Below are 20511 nucleotides of genomic sequence, written 5' to 3'. Positions count from 1 at the left end.
TCACAAAACATATGAGAATATATATATATATATATATATATATATATATACACACACACACACATCGCAAGAGCATTTCTCCTCGGTAAAAACCTTCCACAAGACGCACGTGAAAACAGACTTGAATAGATTTAATATAAACGTTCTAAATCTGGGTACAAAGAGTAAAATATCAAAACGAGATCTTCTCAGGAATAAAGTTAAGCTCCAGCTTTGATCAACGTTGGCACTATAGTCTGTACATGTAAAATCTTACATCTTTGTGATATTTTTTAATTACCTTTTTTGCGGATTTCACTTTTTTATAGTCTGTTCTTAGACTGCACGACGTTGAACAAAAATCTCTTGCTACAATGGAAACCGTCAACAAGCAGGTTAGCTGCTGCAGACAGATCTAATTATGCCTTTATTTCTAGTCTAAAGGGTTTATTCACACAGAGCGTTTTGTCACGCAGTCGAAAACCACACCGCAAAAACCCATGTGTTTTTACCACAATTTGCAGCGGTTTCCATGCATTTTTAAAGCGCAGTTTTCAGCTGAAATGTGACAAAATTGCACCATGTGAATACACCCAAATGCTGAATACTCAAGAACATCTAATTAATCGGATTATGATCTAAATAGCTAATTATTAATAGCACAGGGTATCCATGCAATAATGATCGGGGCTGCAGGCGGTATGAATTAGCCAATCAGAGCCATGTCCCATTCACATCATGGCATTATTTTGCACTTAAAGGGTTTTTCCAGTCCTAAGAAATTGATAGCCTATGCTCAGGATAGGCCATCAACACCGCATCGGTCAGCGTCCAACTCCCATATGAGCGTTGCTTCCCTTTCCAAACATCTGATTGGAGGGGGTCAAGGGAGTATCCCGAGGCCATCAATTTCTTAGGACTGGAAAAACACTTTAAACAACTTAATAGAAAATAAGAAAATAGATCTGTCAACAGCAGCATTCATGATTTTCCAGGCAGCAAACGTATAAGATTATAAAGAAGTTGAAATATTTTGCGGACTACAGAGTTGAGCCAATGTCCATCAACGGTGGAGCTATGTACACAGAGAAAAATAGGATATATAATGTCAGTCAAACATAAGCCGGCCTCATGCATACAACTAGTCAAGACAAAAAGAGGCACTGCCCACAACAACCAGTGATCTGTTTGGCTGCTCTGGGCATCTTACACTTTTACACGAGGCCCATAAAGTGCAGACAATCCATCTCAAAAAGTTTAAAGGGCAACTATCCTTATCATTGGAAGACAAAAACTGCACATCCAGACATGGGCACCATTAGAAAACATTCAAACAATTTGGGTTTAATCTCTTCAAGTCGCCATTGGATACATCTTTTTGGGAAAGCAATATGGCCGTCGTTACAGTTCTCACAGGGATTGTTACTCCGCTTTCTGTGGTTTTACCTGAAGCCGTAGCTGGGATATCCTTCACACAGGGCAAAGATTGTTTGCTGCCATAGTCCTGTAGACCATATATGACGGTCTATATGTATATTGTAATAAATCTATTGTTCTTTCTCCGCAGGTTCCATGATAGCTGCCCTCACAGCTTTAGACAGTACGGCCTTGTTCCCACAGTGCAGATTTTGCATGTAGGAGCAGAACCTAAAACAGAAGAAGTATATAAAGGACAGCCTTATAGGTCTGCTGTCCTGGATCCAATTCTGGCTTTGGCTTACAAAATGTAGGCAAAATCTGCACTGTGTGAATAACGCCTAAAAGTACAAGGCAAGGCCACAGTACATATCCCTTCATACAACGGTCTATAGATAGTAGATATATTGTAGTGCTGATAGTTTAGTGATTTTGTCTGCACTCATGACAAAGATATTGTGCATGTAATATATAATGATGAACTCGGCCGCACACCCAGCAGTTGATATCTGTACAGGGAAGATGGATCGATGTGTTTCATTTTGGTGCCTCGTTCACTGTCCATGCATATAAAGTCCATCAGCACTGATAGGTAGACCGATAAACATGGATATATCTATCTACAGTACATTAAACGGGTGCCATAATAACAGTATAAATATTCTGGGGTACATTCTTGTCCCTTCAAAATTTGGAAGTCATAGAGGGCGATCCCCTACCCGAGACCCCCACCCCCCCCCCCCTCTATGAGCGAGAATTTCTAACAAGTAGCAGCTCTAAGGGTATGTGCACACGCAAAATCAAAAACGTCTGAAAATACGGAGCGGTTTTCAAGGGAAAACAGCTCCTGATTTTCAGAAGTTTTTTAAGTCACTTGTGTTTTTTGCAGCGTTTTTTACGGCCATTTTTGGAGCTGTTTTTCTATAGTCAATGAAAAACGGCCCCAAAAACGGCTCAAGAAGTGACATGCACTTCTTTTTCGTGGGCGTCTTTTTACATGCCGTTTTTTGAAAATGAGGCGTAAAACAACGCCCTGTCGGAACAAAACGCCGTATTTCCCATTGAAATCAATGGGCAGATGTTTGTAGGCGTTCTGCTTCCATTTTTTGAGGCGTAAACGCCCCGAAATACGCCTGAAAACACGTTAGCACATACCCTAACTCTGACGGACTCGGGCCATTCCGGTATTACAGGGACGTCCACGTATCTATATGGCAACCATACAATACTACAACGTCGAGCCGGCTAGGGCTTCCAGCTGCCAAAATATGTGGTGGTTATCTATGATGAGGAAAGCGCTTTAGATGAGTGACAACCGTGATGGCTGCCATTATAGAGTATTAAAGAGTATTTTTATAGACTACCCCTTTTAAACATACAATTGTTTGAAATAAGATGTGGTATTAAAACCGGACTCCTTTGACCATTTGATAAATATTGATCTGCGGTTACAAGAAATGTTTTACACAGCAGCAGATCCTATAATACGGTACTGCGTTATAATATTATATACATGACATCACTGCTACCATTAGACTGGGGTTATCCGGCACATTATATAGCTATTACAGTGCATTACGTACTATATGCCGTATTGTCTAATGCCCAACAGCTGTCGCAAAACTACAACTCCCAGCATGACCTGACCAACGCCACCTTAGGCTGCAAACCAATGATGTATATCTTTATTAGATGCTACTATTACGGAGGTCTGCAGTCCGTCAGTATTCCTCAGATGTCATTATTTTATGTTTCTAGTCGTAATAACAGATAATAAGAAAGTGAACATTGTAAAGTTTATTGTGTATATTATTATGCATCTTTAGTGTTAGAGCATTACTGTTGACCAGTTGCTTATATTTTATGAAGGCAGCCATTTTCAGGACTGTACATTTCATGACCGCAAATTAATAAACGGAGGCCCCAGCTAAGAACACAGCGTACATGTTTATGTACATGCATCACGTTAACCTCGAGGAACCAAAGATATGTTCAAATGTGTTGTAAGACTGATTGTTAATAAAGTTTATTCGAACCCTGATTTATCAAAACCGTCTGACAGAAAAATGGGCCTTGTTGTCCATGGCAACCAATCAGAGCTCAGCTTTTATATCTTAAACAGCTGTGGAAAGATGAAAGCTGTGCTGTGATTGGTTGCCATGTGCACTCACCTAATAGTGTTTGTGTCAATAACCTTTATTTACAATGAACCGAACAAAAATTGTAAGGTGCTTAATGGGATCCTATGCTTTAAGAAAACGGTGCCTAGCAGGCTAGGATTGGTCGGATTAGTAAATTACACCCTGTCGTGATTTGGTCGCTCTGCGTTAACTGTGGATCTAGCACGGTGGGGACTGGTGTTTTAGTTGTATAAGAGAACGCCATGGACGCCCCATCCAGCAAGGGTTCCCCTACTTCCAAGAGATCCTATGTTGAAGAATAGGCGCGATTATACTTCATGGATGAGACATCTTGATGTGACCCCCTGACGCTCCACGAGTGGCGTAGAGAAGAGGAATCAGTACAGGGTCAATATTACAACTTCCAGATTTCAGCCTTTGGACAATATTTCTTTTTATAATAAACTTAAAAGCATGGAGGTTGTCCTGGGAGCCTCGTCATTTTATAGCTCGTTGCCTGACGTATACTGGTCCAAATCTACCTAACATAGGATAGTAACAGAGGTGTAACATTAATAATAATATGCAGCAGACCCATAATAAACAGGGGGTCTCACTGCCAGGCCGTGTGCCATAAAGTGCAATAATACCATATCAACCACATACATACATATTTACACAGTGTATATACGCAACATGTAAACCAGGCCGAGCCAACCTGCAGCTCTCCAGCCTTGCTTGACAGACAGCGCCCTGCATGACCTTGAAGCCGCATGGATGCTGGGACTGTAGTACAAGAGCTGGAGGGCTGAAGCTGCTTAGCTTTCATGTAAACAGCAAGTCTTAATCTTATTGTCCATGACAACCTCCCTGAGCACCAAGTAAACCGATGTTTACAAGGCGTAGTTAGAACCCCGCATTCCACCACGTACCCCAGTAGATGTAAGGCCAAAACATAAAACACATCTGGTGACCTCACACAATGGACGCAGCCAGTTATAGGGTGGACTAATACAAAGGATGCAAACTAAATATTTAGGACAGGGGTCAGCAACCTTCGGCACTCCAGCGGTTGTAAAACTACAATTCCCAGCATGCCCTAACAGCCTTTGGCTATCAGGGCATGATGGGCGTTGTAGCTTCGCAACCGCTGGAGTGCCGAAGGCTGCTGACCCCTGATGTAGGAGTTTGGGAAACCACCGAGGCACAAAACCCCTCAAAATGTCGGCCTCCACTGTGAGGGAATATGCGTCAAGTAAATATGTAAACTATTTTTTTGCGGAAAATTCACAACTTTCCATCAACATTTCGAAAGAACCAGATCACGACAGAATTGTCGATCTTTTTTTTTTTGGGGGGGGGATTTCTCCTACAGGCACTACATTTCCCTCTGAAGACACAAATATTACAACTCATCATTGTAAAGATTTTTTTTTACAAACAGTAAAATTCTAATGGAGGTCAACATAGTGCCAAATCGTTGAAAATTCCACATAGGTACAAGTTCCCCATCATTGCCCTGGTACCACGTCAGGAGGTGGTGACGACGTGTAAGTTTACCAGTGAGGAGTGCTGGATCTCAGAGAAATGGCCAAAAATACCCAAGTTCTCTCTGGTGTGTCTTCAGGCCCAGTGCTTGAGATCCAACAGTCTCCACTGATAAACTGCTGTTGCACCATCAACAAAATGCCCGAGCCACGGTTTCCAGTCGTTCTCCCCTGCACATAGGTTGCCAGCTGAAAGTGTAAAGGCAGAGGGGTGCAAAATTAGCCCCAGAAAGTAAAAGTAACGGACTGGGCAATTTTATGACAAACTGGCATCGAGCACAAACAGTCCAGGAACTTTGGACAGTCATGTTCCAAACTAAGGAACACAAAAAGTTTACAAAAATGTGGCAACAATCGCGTGGGTGTAAAAATCCAAGTATTTCATATGGGAGGCCTATTTTTACAGTAAGTAAAGGAACTCGTTTTTTTGAGTAGATTAGGCAAGACATTGGGAGAGTGGGAAAGATCCCAGTGGTTGAAGACCCTCACCGATCCTGAGAAAATGGGTACTCTGCCCACGATTTGCAGGGGAGAGGTGGCTGCACATGCCTGGGCACTTTCTATTATACTTTATGGGAGATACAAAAAATTACTTGTTTCCATATCGCCTATAGAGAATAGAAGATAGTGTTCATGTATTCACTCCATCTTTCATTGCAAATATGGGACCCCCATTCTCAGGATTGGTGGGAGTCCCACTACTGGGACTTATCCTATGAATATGCCATGAATGTTTGTGGGTGAGAATCTCTTAAAAGGGCACCAGTCACCTGGACACACTGGCGGCAGCCATTTAGAGAATGCATTAATTCAGCACAAACTAGTAACAAGTGTTTATTCTTCATAAAAACGAGGCCTGCCGTTTTATAATTTGTAGTTGGGTTCACACAATGGCAGCCGACAGGTGTGCAGACCACGGGAGCTCCTTAGATGTGATTTAAGTGATCATTTTTCACAGACTTATATCTATGTGACAGGACACATGTCGCCTTCACAGAGTCTGGTCCCACGTACAGCCCAAGCGACTCGATGCGCTGATGGATACTCTGCAAAATGTCTTCCGACAAACTTTCCACACTCGAATAGCGAACCTTCTCCAAGTCAAAGAGGTCTTTAAGAAAGTGCAAGACTTCATCCTGTATATACGAGAAAAAAAAAAAAAAATCAGCTTGAAAGAGGATTAGCGAATCTAAAATTCATATATACGACTTTCCCCGTAAAATAAAGAACATTGTATTCAATGGGTCTTACGATGTTCTGTGCAGACGGGCTTTTTTTTTTTTTTACGCGCTGCTGTCAAAAGACGGCGCGTAAAAAGACGGCCACCTCAAAGAAGTGGATTTCACTTCTTGGGACGTAATTGGTGCAGTTTTTCATTGACTCCATTGAAAACTGCTCCAATTACGTCCGTAAAGGACACCGCGAAAAACGCGTGCACTTGCAAAAACGTCAAATTCAGGAGCTGTTTTCGCCTGAAAACAGCTCCGTAATTTCAGACGTAATTTGTTAAGACGTGTGAACATACCCTTAAAGGGCTGCCATATGGGTCGTCACCCGTCTTTACTAGAAACAGATAAAAAAAAACAATTTTTCTTCGTTTTAACAACCTAAGGCCCCATTCAGACAAGTGTTGTAAAACGCATCTGTGTTTTATCAGGAAAAAAACTGATGTTTTGCCATATGGGTTGAATCAGTATTGTGTCCGAGTGCGTTCCATTCGAAAGTTTTATACGTCCATATCAGTTATCAACGGTTTTTCACGTGCGTTCCTGCTTTCTTTTTAGCTTTTCCTAGCAACCCGCACGTGAAAAACAAACTGCACTCAGATACTGTTCGATTTTTTCACGGATCCATTGACTTGAATAAGTAAAATCCAGGGGGGAGAACGGAACCAAACAAGTGCGTGCTGCGATTATTTCTGCACGGACCAACAGTGCGTGCGGAAAATCGAACATGTGAATTGTCCCATTGACTTAAACGTGTACTGAGCTCGTATCAATAGGGCCTAAGAGAAGGGAAAACTCAGGATCATATTTACAGCTAGTTAGTTAGTAACAGTGCAGACCTATACACTACCTTATAACAGCAGCACAGCTCATGTAGTGAATTTTTGGGTGCAAGGAATCCCCAGGCCAAAACTGGACAAATCTGCTCACAGACGGCGTAGAAATGAGCAAAAAATCCATCTGGTGACTGAAAGTAAAGACGACAGTTACAATCATTGGTAGTAGTCGTAGTGATAAAATCATGATAAACGGAAATCATAGAATTCAATCATTTTGGTAAAAGTTGCAGGAAGGTGCACAAATCGCAGTACAATAAAAAGTCACCTACAGGTAGAAGATTAACCTGTCGCCTAGAACTTGTTTTGTGCAGCGTTTCCAGTGATTGGTCATATCTTCTCTGTCCCACAACCCCAAACAATTATTCAACTTAACTCCCTACTCTGTCCTCCGGTGCCGCCGCTACCTTAAACTATTCTCCCAGCTCTAATCCAACTCTTTTCGAACATCTACAATCTAAATTCTGACCCCACCACTCTACTGAAACGGCCCCAACCAAAGTGACTGATGATCTTTTAACGGAGAAAACCTCACAACATTACTCCGAACTCCATCATCTAGACCTGTCCTAGAAGCAGTCGACCGCTCCCCCCGGTTTACAATTCTTTTAAGTTTTGGTATCACAGACCTCTTGGGGTCCTGGGACTCCTGGTCTTCTCCAGCTACACCTTCGGCCTGGGACAGCTCATAATATCCTATGGCTTTCAGTACCACTTCTATGCGGACGACTCACAAATGTTCCTCTCCGGCACCGCTCTTTTTTTCCAGAATATCTAACAGCTAAATCCTTCTTTTCCTGCTTCCTTAAACTCAACATAGAGAAAACTGAATTCATCATCTTTAGCCCTTCTCACTCAACCCTCTTACCACAACCATAAAATCAGTTACTGGCTCCACACTTTACCCAACTTACAACTCCGCTGCCTCAGTATAACCTTCGATTCTGTCCTGTCTTTCAAACCGCACATCCAATCCCTTACAACAAAAATATTTCTTGAATCCGCTCGTTTCTTGACCTCGAGTCGACAAAAAAAAAAAAAACTAGTACATGCCCTCATCATTTCCCGTCTAGACTACTGCAACATCCTTCTCTGTGGCCTCCCATCTAACACTCTCGCACCCCTCCAATCCACCCTCAACTTCGCTGCCAGGTTAATCTACCTCTCACCTTATTTTATATATACCTCTGTCAATCCCTTCACGGTCTACCAATTGCCCAGCGAATTCAGTTCAAAATATTAACAATGACATACAAGGCTGCCCATAACATGTCCCCACCATTCATCTCTGCCCCAATCTCTCAAGACCTACGTCCGCATAATCTCCGTCCCGAACAAGACATTCTGCTTCGCGCTCTAATTTCCTCACATCGTCGTCTCCAAGATTTCTCCCAGTACTCTGGAACTTTCTACCCCATAACATCAGACGATCTCCCACCAACCAAACCTTCAAAAGCGACCTGAAAACCCACCTCTTCAGAAAAGCTTACACCCTAAAACAACCATGCTTTCCCCACTCTACCGGATGAACAGCTTCTACCCCCATCTACGATCTCCTTACCCTGAAGATTGTAAAGCAATTATTATGTCGAAGTTGGGTAATCTAGAACAAGAGGATATACCAGCACCCGGGACGGATATGAAGAAGTGAGGGGACCTGGGGTTTGTAGGCTAAGAAGCCGGTGTTGGAGGTCATAGGTGCACTAATACATCCCACTGACCATAGCTCCTGTCCATACACACAGGGATGGCAGACACGCATAGATTTCAAGAATTCTGCAACAAGTAAATATTACACCCCACACGGGAAACCACATTCATCGGAAAACCCTTCAGGAGTCAGTCAGGTGTAATTTGTGGCTCTCATTTCCTGCCGTCTTTGGCAGAAATCTCGGGACATGAAATCCCTTTCAGCTGCCTCTTATTCACGGCAAGATCCAAGTGTTTGTTGAGGTTCTCCAGTTACCACAATTATACGCAGCACATGAGACAACCGCTATCTGAACGGACTCAACATTGTCAACCTGATGGCATCAGCAAGAATGTCCCCAAAATCACGGCACAATCAAAAGTCATGCAAATTTCTAAAATGCCTTTTGTTTCAATTTCTTACCATTTTCAACGTCATAAAAGGTAAAGCCCCTCACAGAGTGAATACTTCTCACAGCTGAGGGTTTGCTGCAATTCTATGGAGTCTAGACAATCCTTTGTCAGCTAAACGCAACTGCAACACAAATGTATATTGTGTCCCGATAGCTACACTGTATCACTCTGGAGTTCAGACGGATTGCCTAGACTGGATACAATTATAACAGATCGTCACTTGTGAAAGTATTAAGTGTGTACAGGTTTTAATACTCTATATATATAAAACAAGATTCTCTCATTCACTGACAGCAAGCAGATAAGCTGAAAATGGTGAGGAATCAAAAAACAAAACATATTTGAAAATTGGAGAACTTGTCATAATACACACTGATTAGGACTTGACACTGTCTTTTCTCCATTTGCTCTGGAGATAAACTTTGGGTTTACTGTCCCTTTAAATAAGTCAGCTTATAATCAGCAACAGACTGTTGATATATGAGGCTGATGGAGACAACAGATGGATCGTGGTCAGGTAACAGCTGAGAACAAGAATGATACTAGTAGAGTGATTGAGAATGGCGGCCTGCTGTATGCAGCGGGGAAGCATGTGGTCGCTCTCGCGTCCCAATTGCTATTCTGGCCCCATTAAAAATACTAAAAAGCAGCAGAAGTGGCCCGGAAAATTCACAATTGTCTACTAGACTAGTTATCAGGGATGTCAGTATGCATTAGAGACGCTTTCCTCATGTGTTGATCATAATAAAATGATACAAGTGGCCCCTGGTGTTTAGGGCCCTTTGGAGGATCCTCAGTGAAGTTCAATAGTCAGTCCAATAACCGCAGTGAGCAGAACTGCAAATGTCTCAAAATCATCGCCGAAACGGCTGCTCACCTTCATCTGTTGTTTCTTTTGCTTGAGAACGGACCAACAGCTGGAGGTGACAGCCTGGGGACAAGGAGAGTGACAAATACAACTGAATGGAACAACTGGAAAAACAATAAAACTAAATATAAAGAAGTGTTAATTACAAACAAACAAATTACAGGAAAAAAAAAAAAAAGAAAACACCCAAAAAGTAATTAAGACAGATCTATCTAGAGTAAAATACCATCACTCTGTAAAAAAAAAAAAAGGGAGCTGACGGAACCCGTCAGCGGAAACGAACGCTGATGTGAACACACCCTAAACTACCTATGGCCTCTACCTTATCGAGCTGTATACAAACCATTCCCTGCTTCATACTATAACTGAGCTTTGTTCTAATAGCTGCTGGCCTCCTGCCAAATAGTCGACTTACTTGGCTGTTAAAGGGTTACTCCCATCTTATAAAGTAATGGGAAGATTTAGCTCTGCGTCCCCCTTCTAAGTTTTGCCTGCACAATAATGCTACCGGTCACCTGTCACTCACTTGAATGGGTCCGTGTTGTAGTTCTCCGCAGAGCGGGTGGCCGGGCTGTGCAGGGAAAAACATTAAAGGGGAAAAACACTTTCTAACATGGGAATACCCCTTTAACTTGCTAGACTGTTGACAACACTAGAGATCTGGATTCCAAACTGTATGGGGTTAGGTAATAAAATAGGCACTGCTGTAGTGTGATCACTTAATAGAACTTAAGGACCCCCTCCTCCCCAAAATTTCTTGCTTGAGCTGCAGAGAGACCTGACCGTCTCAATTTTTCACCTGTCACAAGCTGTGAATGTGGAGGCAATGCTACAGACCAGGGTCGTATGCAGAAATCATGGGGCCACGTAGAGAAGTCCTAACTTCAGTGTTGATTGATTTTACTATATATCTCTATAGAGGTCGGGGCTCCCGTTTTCTGACACAGAGTGCTATATCCCCGGCTCCTCTATATACCGTGTAATGTAATCCTCATCATTATGGGAATCCCTTCAGCCAGAATGAAATAATTCGTCCATCAGAAGTAACGTTCAGCGCACACGTGATATAATCACTTCATGGTGCGTTTTCAGGTGCGGTTTTTACATTTTGATGCGGAAATAGGTGCCGTTTTATGCTGCGGATTTTGATTATTTTTTTTAATATAAACTTGTCAGATTCAATTCTTACATGGAAATGCAATATAAATGGACATGCTGCAGATTTTAAAATACGCAGCGCGTGAAAATACGTGCTGCAAATCTGAACGTAATACGCATCGTGTGCATGTGGCCTTAGTGTACAAATGATGTGGTCACGTGATTTATCAGGTGACCACTGGACTGATGACAGGTGTTCAACCTTTACCTGCAGGGTATCGTTTACATACGGTTGCTGGTTTTCTACAGCAATTATCCGGGGCAACGTGGCAATATTCATTACACTGGTAAATAAATGCCCCCTTAAGCGTATAGGCGATTCCAATAGTAATTCTATAGGGGCTGCGAGTAAAAAAACAAATTCTTCACTGCTGGTGGGTTGTCGTGATACCCATCAGCACAAGCAGAATACAGGCTGCCACTAATGGCATTCCCTGCACACTCTAAGGAAATTCCAATAATAACATAATAGACAACTGCTCACAATGCAATTCCCTAACATAATCGGATGACTATTATTAAGAGGTTCACATTAAGTGGAGTCAGATTCGGTCCTAACACTCTTGGAGAGAACGGGAGAAGCCATTGTGACTCCTGATAATTGAACACACCGGTCCGGCAGATGTGACTGCCGCTTCTCTCCGCTGCTCGGCTTGTACGTTCTGCATTCTGCTGCTTCTGTTGTATGGGATCCTGTGCCAAACCGAGCGCATTAGAACCAAGAAGATCATTCCAATGGAAAATACAGGAATGTGGAGAAAGCCATATGATACTTTTTTTTTTTTTTTTTAAGTTTCGGATGCCAAACATGAAATAGTTTAGTCAGGCTCAGTAATTTGCCCAAATATGGACTCGAAACTGTAATGTAAGGATAGAGAAGGCGGATACGTTATTGTTCACAGCACGGACCGGTTTTCATTATTCTGCCTTTGTCACCGCTGCATCTCTTCATCTTTTCCACGTTAATTGCTACTAGATTACAATACAACAGGGCTGCAGCGTGACCGCAACTCCTTGCTTGTGGTGTATACAAATAATACCGCAGGGATCATAGGGGACTGCTAGTCTGGGTGTGTGTGCGCGCCCTGGTGTGGGGGAGGGGTGTGTTCTGTTTGGGATTATTAGTATTTTTTTGTTCTTTTGCAGCATGCGGTGCCAGAAGAAAACACCGGCAAACTTTCTTAATTATGTATATAGAATTTATTCATTGTATAATAAAAAGTTCTGCAGGTTTCCAATATGCAATTGAGCACCATTATTCAAAACATAGCAACCAATCACAGTGCAGATGCCATTTTTTACATTGTACTGGGAAAATGAAAGCTGCACTGTGATTGGTTAATATGTCAACAAGGAGAGCTTTCCAACTAGACGATTTTGGAATATCCCCCTCATGACAGGGCCTCATTTAGCAACACTGTCTAAGGGCCCGTTCCCATATGCCCAGAAACGGATGACAATTATGTCCCCATAATTTCCTCTGGTCAATTTTGTGTCTGATGACATCAGCTGGATAGCTCTTCGAGACAGATCGAGAAGCGCTGTAACGTTTATTTGTCCGGCCATAGATGTCAGACAGGTGCACAAATTGCGCAATTTTTCTGGCTCAGGCAAAAATAAAATAGTCGAACACAAATAATATAAGTAAATACACCCAAACAGAAAAACAAAGCATTTAATTAGAGCTCAGATCTGTTAAAATGAGAGCTGCACTGGGATTGGTTACGAAGGGAACAAGGACAGTTTTCTGTTAGACAGGAAGTAGCTAGCTTCTCCTCCTACTGGAGTTTCAATAGAAATCAATGTCGCAGAAGCCAAAGAAAGTGAAGACATGGGAGTTTTAACAAACAAAATGTAGTAGGCTTTGTTCTGGACCCGGAGCAATTTCGGTTTAAATCTTTGGAAACTAACCTTAAAGGGAACCGGTCACCAGAATTTTACCTATTAAACTCTACTCACCCCTCGCTGGCCACTGCAGTCAAAAGTTTATTCCCGTTATCCCCTCTCCTAAACTCCTTATCCAACCATAAATAACGGTCTGCAAACATTTCGCGCCTTTCATGGTAATAATTCGTCAGTCTCATTCTATCCTCTTCTTATGCCCGCCCACTGCTGAAAACTGGCCCACTCTGAATGCCAAAATCTCGTTTGAGATCGCGCGAATACACCCTCCATGTATGGTCCGATACCCTTCCCTGCTTGGTCCGGACCTCAAATCTAGTTACTGCACATGTGCCGCTATGGTGTCCCGTTGTGCGCACGCACCAGAACATTGATGCGCAAGCGCAGGATTTCATGAGTGCTGGGGAGGGGGGGAGGCGAGGGGCTGTCAATCAAAAGGAGGCGGGGTTAACTCAGAAAGGCTGGAGGAATGAAGATATGACTCTTATGCTCATTAGCATACGACACGGGAACACTAAAAAATGGAATACTAAAAGGTACAGAGCCGACTTAGAAGATAATTATAGGTTCCCTTTAAAGGGGTTGTCTAGCTTAGAAAACCCATTTTCCTACACCCCATTAGGGAATTCTGAGTTAATAGAGGGGGTCCTCTGTTCCAGATCCTCATCTATTGTCCAGGATGTTAGAGAATTACAAAGAGCCTCTCTTGATCTGGAGTGTAATGCTTAATTTCACCTGTGGTGGCGCTGCAGGGGAATTGAACACTTACTGCCAGGTTTCCCTACAGATTACAGCCGATCACTGGGAGTCCCAGCAGGGGGACACTGATCTGTCTATTGTCAATGGACCCTTCTAACAAGTAGGGATTGTCCAAAGCAGAGAACACCTTTGAACAGTGGGTCATCTAATTCTGTAACTAGACGACTAAGTGATTTGAGTATGAAGGGCAAATACTCTGAAGACCCCACCACACATCTGACCACATGAACGGTATAATGGAGGTTATAGGACAATGGCAGCATGCATTTAATGGGTGTCCAGCTGTTAAGGAACTACAATTCCCATCATGCAGACCGGCCCCACAGAAGCTTGGGCTGCTATAAGCGTTTATAAGGCTGCTCTGCACTAGGTCATACTTTGCGTTGACAGCTCCCTGCCAGGACGGACAGAACAATACCCAGATACGTTATCTGCAGCCACTTCCATACTTGGGCTGACAAGGCTCCTATCAGTAATTATTTCCCGACACCGTTAATGGCATCCTAAAAATAGAGACGACTTACCGTTTCTTTGAAGGAGGAGTTTAACCAGCGGTTCTTTACAACATTCTGGATCGATAAAGGTGGATTTTCTAATTCTTCTAAAGAATCCATCACAACGAAGTCCAAGAAGATGTCGTAAAAATTCATGTTCTTCACCTGGAGGTAGATGAAGGGACAAGTGAACGCGGTTACATCCTGAAAATAAATATACACTACAGTTCTTCTAATCTGGAATATAATCGTCCTGCACTTCTTTTTACTGCCGGACCATCCAGAATTTTTTCAAATCAAATGCTGCGGACCCTGAATAGTGATGTTTATTTGCATCTGATAACCTGGACAGGTGCACTTTAAATAGAGGCATCTACCTAATGCCCTTAAAATACCCCCAAACCAGAGATGAGGGGTTCTAAGTGCCACCAGACACAACGGGATCACCAGTGGAAGAAACCTTTATAATGAGTTTGATTTTGGAGGTCTATAGTAAGTTCTGTTTTCAGTACCATGGGGTCACCTACATACAGATACTGTCGGAGGACTTCAACCTCTAGATGTTTTTCTTCCGAAACATCTTAAAGAGGCTGTCCGACAATACTTGGACCCCCGACTATAATAGTTCTATGCCCTGTCTGACTTCTGGTATCACCACCAGTATAGAGAATAAGGGAGTCGCTGGGGTTCACAGTAAACTAAGGCAACCCTCTTTCTTTGTTAAAATGGTTGTCCAGGATTAGAAAAACATGGCTGTTTTCTTCCAGATACAGTGCCACACCTGTTCACAGGTTGCGTGTGGTATTGCAGCTCAGCACATTCATTTCAATAAGGCTGAGCTGCAATACCAGACACAACCAATGGACAGATGTGGCGCTGTTTGTGTTAGAAAGCAGACATGTTTTTTTAATCCTGAAAATCCCTTTAAACACAGAAAACACTATTGAGGGTTAAATGGCGGGGGTGGAAGGTTGTGTGAAAATGTTTGAGGTTGTCAGAAGTTCGCCGCTATGGCGAGCATCATGCAAGAGTAATGAGATTGTTTCTCTAAGGCCTTTAACAGAATAAAAAAAAAAGTTTGTACCCCTCGTTCAAATAGCTCATTTTCCATGGTGGACCAGGAGTCTGGATTGTTCAGAAAGCAAATCATCTCGTCGTAAACGTCTTCAAACTTCCTAGGATTCTACAAATGACATCAGGACATTCAATGCACATTCTGCAGAACTCTGAAAATATAATTCTCAACCTACGTTTGAAAGCAAGATGATGTCATCTGCAAATGTGATTAAGATCAGTGATGTCACTAGTCAGCACGGAACTTACAGGCTCGCAAAACGGCTGCCTCCACCATTTATGCAAATAGAGTTTAACCCCTTAAGGATGTGGCCTATTTTAGCCTTCAAGACGCAGAAATTTTTTTTTGTTCGGAGAGTTATAACTTTTTTATTTTTCCCTCTACTTAGCCATATGAGGGGTTTTGTATTATAGGGTATTATTGCCTGTCAGGCAGGGCCTCATAGGCACATGCACATGGCAGACACGGGGGCATTTGTCAAGTCGTTGACTGCCATGATAACCCAACGATTTTGTTGCAGGGAGTACGGATACGGTCACAGCACCTAAGGGGTAAAAAGGCCCAGGATTGGACTTACCTCCGATCCCAACTATTACAGCGGGCTGTCAGAGCCGGCATCCGCTGATGATGGCGCGGACAGATACTGTGCCCGCACCATCACCTTGAAGTAATAGTACGGTGATTCACGGGAACGACTCACTCGTTATGACATAATGTTATGTCATGGGGTGGAAAGGAGTTAAAGAGGTTCTCCAAGAATATGTCAATATACAACTAGATGTGTTCCAATATCCTTATTATCGGGTCCATGAAAACTGATCTAGACCCTCATTGTATATGCAAAATTTGGGTGATACGTTTCTCTTTTTAGACTTTGTGCACAAAATGTGTTTTTGCCATGAACTGCGGAAAAACAAGAGCACTTTTGTAGCAAAGAAATGCATTTCAACCACGTCGTGTGAACTCAGACAATGGATCTATACATTTATTACTCGTCCAATGAGGAGACATATAAGAACAAACATCTCCCTCTAATTACCACTTAAGCCCCCTCCGATGCAGCTGCGTTTCACAAAATCAGCACTTAGGGAGGTAAAAGGGAAACACAAACAGTTAAACTAATGTCCACCTTTTTATTACACTAGAGGGAGCTAAGGAGCTTACTGTATACAGTTTTATTATTGAAGAAGTCAATGTATAAACAGTATGCAGTAAGCTCCCCCTAGTGGTGGCTGCAGATAGAGTTAAGTGGTACAATTCATTCTATGGGGGGGAATTTATTACCAGTTCTGTCAGTTTTCTGGCATAGAAACGTTGTAAACAGCACAAGTGTCGCAATTTGCACCAAAATTTGACTTTTTGTTATTTTTAAAGAAGGGGTGTGAGTGGCGCAAACGGTGAAACTTTTCGCAAAAAATTGTGACTTTTGTGCCATGTCTGCTTCTTTACCATAAACTTGTCTTACAACTAGTAATAAATTCCCCCCTTAAATGCCATGTGTCTTGATAATATCACTAGCTGGACGTATACCCTTTATTTGAGTAGTATTTCACCTTTTTGGTCCGGATAATCAAAGATGATAACACTTTTCTGCCAACATTGATGAAAAATTCTCTGTTCTCATTCTTTGAAAGTATCATCTGCAAAAGGAAATGGCACAGTGGCAGAATCAGACTGGCATGGATCCACGGTGACCTGGTTACTTCAGGTGAACCAATGCGATAAATCAGAAGTGTCCGGTGGGACTGTTCTCGTATCACCGGTAATCAAAATAGCAAACATTCTGGAACGGGGAAGGGAGATATAAATCACGGCGGCTTGTACTCAAATGAACTTGGTCGTCTCTATTAAAAGCCGTAAGAGTTGTTAGAAACATTAAAGGGTTATTTGCATCACAGAAAGTTATGGACGTCGCTAGGATAGGCCATCACTTACTGATCAGAGGGGGCCCGACAGCTAGACGGTTTTTTTCTGCACAGCAGCGCTCCTGGCCACCGGCTGCAGGGAGATGCACTACAACCCCAGTCACTTGAGAAGAGCCATGCTGCGGTTTCCTGTACAGTGAGTGGCCAATGTATCACGTATACAGAGCAGCTGTATCTAGCGCGGAGACCTGAATTGGTCAGGTCAGCGGCACTGACGGGTTCGAGGTCAGCGGGTCCATCGTGTCTACGCAGGATCGAGCGGTTACTAATCACATCTAAGTTATGAGAGACACGCAAGACCCGCCGGATTCAGGTCTCAATGCCGGATACAGCTGCATACAAAGCAGCTGTATCTCAAAAAGTAAAGATCGTTTTTAATAAAAAGGAATTACAAAAAGTTTTCAAAAAGGTGTACATCGCCTTTAAAAGTTAAATACCATATAAAATAAATCCATCACAGCGTCTAATTAAAAATAAAATTAAAAAAATGCAGATAAATACTAATGTTATATAAAAGTTCCTAACAAGATAGTAAATATCCCATAGTCCACTTCTCAAAAGCCTGGAAATGTGGACCCCAGGGTGCCAGAGAATCCTACATTTTCTGGATTACTGGATGTGATGTATTTAAAATGCAGAAAATGCCACAATCTGCCCCATGTCCGCTAAATTATAGGAATACTTCACGCAAAATTTTCAAAGTCCGCACCCACAAGATGGCCCCAACCTAATGCCTTTGAATCCAGCACCACAGACTTCAGAACCGACTGTTATTCCTCCCACAATATCAGCATACTCCCCTCCTAAAATACTCTGTGCTGCTACATAAACATGGACAGAGCATTGCCACCCACAAGATTATAACACTCCTCGTCTGAAATATTGCTTTGAATACATGGGACAGGTTGCTGCCTCCCACTAGATCAGAAAACTACTCTCCTGAAATACTTTGTGCTGCTACAAATACATGGACAGGTTACGGTGTCCCACCAGAACAGCACACTCCTCTCCTGAAATACTCTGTGCTGCTATGATTACATGGACAAGTTGTTGCCTCCCACAAGCTCAGCACACTCATATCATTAAATATTCTGTGCTGCCGTGATTAGGTGGATGCTTCCCACAAGATCAGCAGACCCAACTCCTAAAATACTCTGTGCTGCTAAAAACACCTGGACACAGCACTGCCTCCTACAAGATCAGTACATTGCTCCCTTGCTGCTCTGCCTACTCAAATCATATGATTGGCTGCAATAGTAAATATGAATACAAAAAACTAGAAAAAGTTCAAAACAAAATATGCAAAAAACTGAATAAAAGTTTCATTCACCTGAAAAGCCTGACGAATGCAGTGAAGCTTCGCAAGAAAATCGCTGTCCCCTCCACATTCCAGCAAGTCGGTCCTAAAGAATCAATGTAAATTAATGGGATCAGACGCAACCACATAGATCAATAGAGCGACAACCTGCAGCACATCTCTACGGGCGCTTACCTCAGTGCTCTGCAGTATATTCTCCCCTCCTCCGCTAGGACCATGGCTTCCTCATATAGAGGACAGTGGTAGAGGGACTGCAGGCCGCTGGACCCCCTCATGTCTCTGCGCTCTGAGAGCTGTGAGGAGCAGAACACGTTCATTGCATTAGTACAGAGAGATTTACAGAAGAGGTACATGAACAAGTAAAAACAATTCCAATAATCCAGAAAATCTGGTAATCTGGCCTTGCATATGGATATGGAGCTTTACTAATAATCTGAAATATTGCGCTGGTGCATTCTTTTTACCAGACTCTACATCCTAAAAAAAGCCATTTTCACATGAGTTTGTCAAGTGTATCACTAGCCTAGGGGTTCGAGAACCGGCCTTTAATGGAAAAAAAATTGGGGCTCCTGCAGAACCCCATTCTTACAGGAGATGGCAGTATGTCCCGATCACATTGCTCTCTCCCCCCTAGTCACTAGGGGATCAGATGAATTTTTGAGTTCAATGGGAACTATATTTTGAGCTCCCTCTAGTGGTGGCAGCATGTAGCAAGAATTTTATCACCGAATTCTTCATAAAATAAAAACAGAGTTCAGACCAATAAAGAAGGTAGAAGAGCTTTCCCCAACATTTAAAAAAAAACAACAAACACCAACAACGACGCTATTTTTTGGGGCATGCTGCAAATGCAGCACCACTAACCCTATTCCTAATTTTTTTTGGGACCATGCTGCATTTTTACCCATTGACTTTATTGCAGATGCATTGCAGTAGGGCAATGTAGTTCGCATTTATGTAACTCAGGGAACAAATATTTCATTACGTGCTCCTGGGCTCCTTCCTCGTGGTAAAGGGTGGATTGACACGGGCCGGTACACAATTTTCAATACGGTTTTTGAATGTGAAACATGTTAAAAACAATAAGGCCAATAACATCATTGCAGAATCTCAGCAGTTTGCGGTCAAAAACGTACGTTTTTTGGCTACGCAGCACGCTGCCAGCCCTTGTGAATCCACCCTTATGCACAGAATGTCATGTAATCTCACACGACTCTGGTCATGCCTACATGACAAGGAAGACCTCGACGTGGGAGTCTTAGTGACAACTTTTTTAAAAAAATTGGCGCAGTAGCAGCATCACACCACAGCGGGAGCACATAGCCTAATTGTAATGACATAGAAAGAGACCACCAGAAAATCCCCGTACAGGATAAATCCCAGTTACCGGCGGTCACAATATAAATGGTCAGTCTCATGATTGCCGGAAATAGAACAGGAAATATCTCAGCCCTAAAAACTGCTGGACGCTTCTCCTCCAGCACGAATGTATATCCTGACCATAGTCTCATACATTTATGATTTATGTCATCCAGAAATACAGACATCGTCCTCGCAATATTTATGTCTCTAGTCTAGAGTCCCGGTCATGCTGAAGACTTGGCGGACTTTCCAGAAATAAGCAACATATAAACATCTGATGTTTAGATTACAGCCATCATGCTAATCCGTCAAATGAAACCAAGAGTAATCTCCGCAGATCCATACTGCACGGTAAACAAGAAGGGATTTCTTAAAGGGAACCGGTCACATGGAAAAGCCCTTTAAATTAGGATACTAAACCGG

At 42.6% G+C, this 20511-nt stretch overlaps 1 protein-coding gene across 1 annotated transcript in view; it reads right to left on the bottom strand.

The window, feature by feature from the left end:
* Positions 1-3172: 3172 nt before the first annotated feature.
* The window catches only part of MIGA1 (mitoguardin 1), a 35458-nt gene continuing 18119 nt past the window's right edge, over positions 3173-20511 (bottom strand). Inside the window, exons 9-16 of the mRNA XM_075832872.1 lie at positions 18901-19019; positions 18739-18811; positions 17037-17123; positions 15493-15591; positions 14439-14573; positions 10105-10158; positions 7139-7255; positions 3173-6198 (exon numbers count right to left, since the gene is read on the bottom strand). Of these exons, the coding sequence (XP_075688987.1) occupies positions 5989-6198; positions 7139-7255; positions 10105-10158; positions 14439-14573; positions 15493-15591; positions 17037-17123; positions 18739-18811; positions 18901-19019 (894 nt within the window). The 3' untranslated portion in view covers positions 3173-5988. The remainder of the gene's footprint in view (positions 6199-7138; positions 7256-10104; positions 10159-14438; positions 14574-15492; positions 15592-17036; positions 17124-18738; positions 18812-18900; positions 19020-20511) is intronic.

The sequence above is a fragment of the Rhinoderma darwinii genome, chromosome 7 (assembly GCF_050947455.1).
Source record: "Rhinoderma darwinii isolate aRhiDar2 chromosome 7, aRhiDar2.hap1, whole genome shotgun sequence".
Classification (NCBI taxonomy): Eukaryota; Metazoa; Chordata; class Amphibia; order Anura; family Rhinodermatidae; genus Rhinoderma; species Rhinoderma darwinii.
Note: the sequence above shows the minus strand (reverse complement) of the source record. Positions and strands in the feature narration are given on the sequence as shown.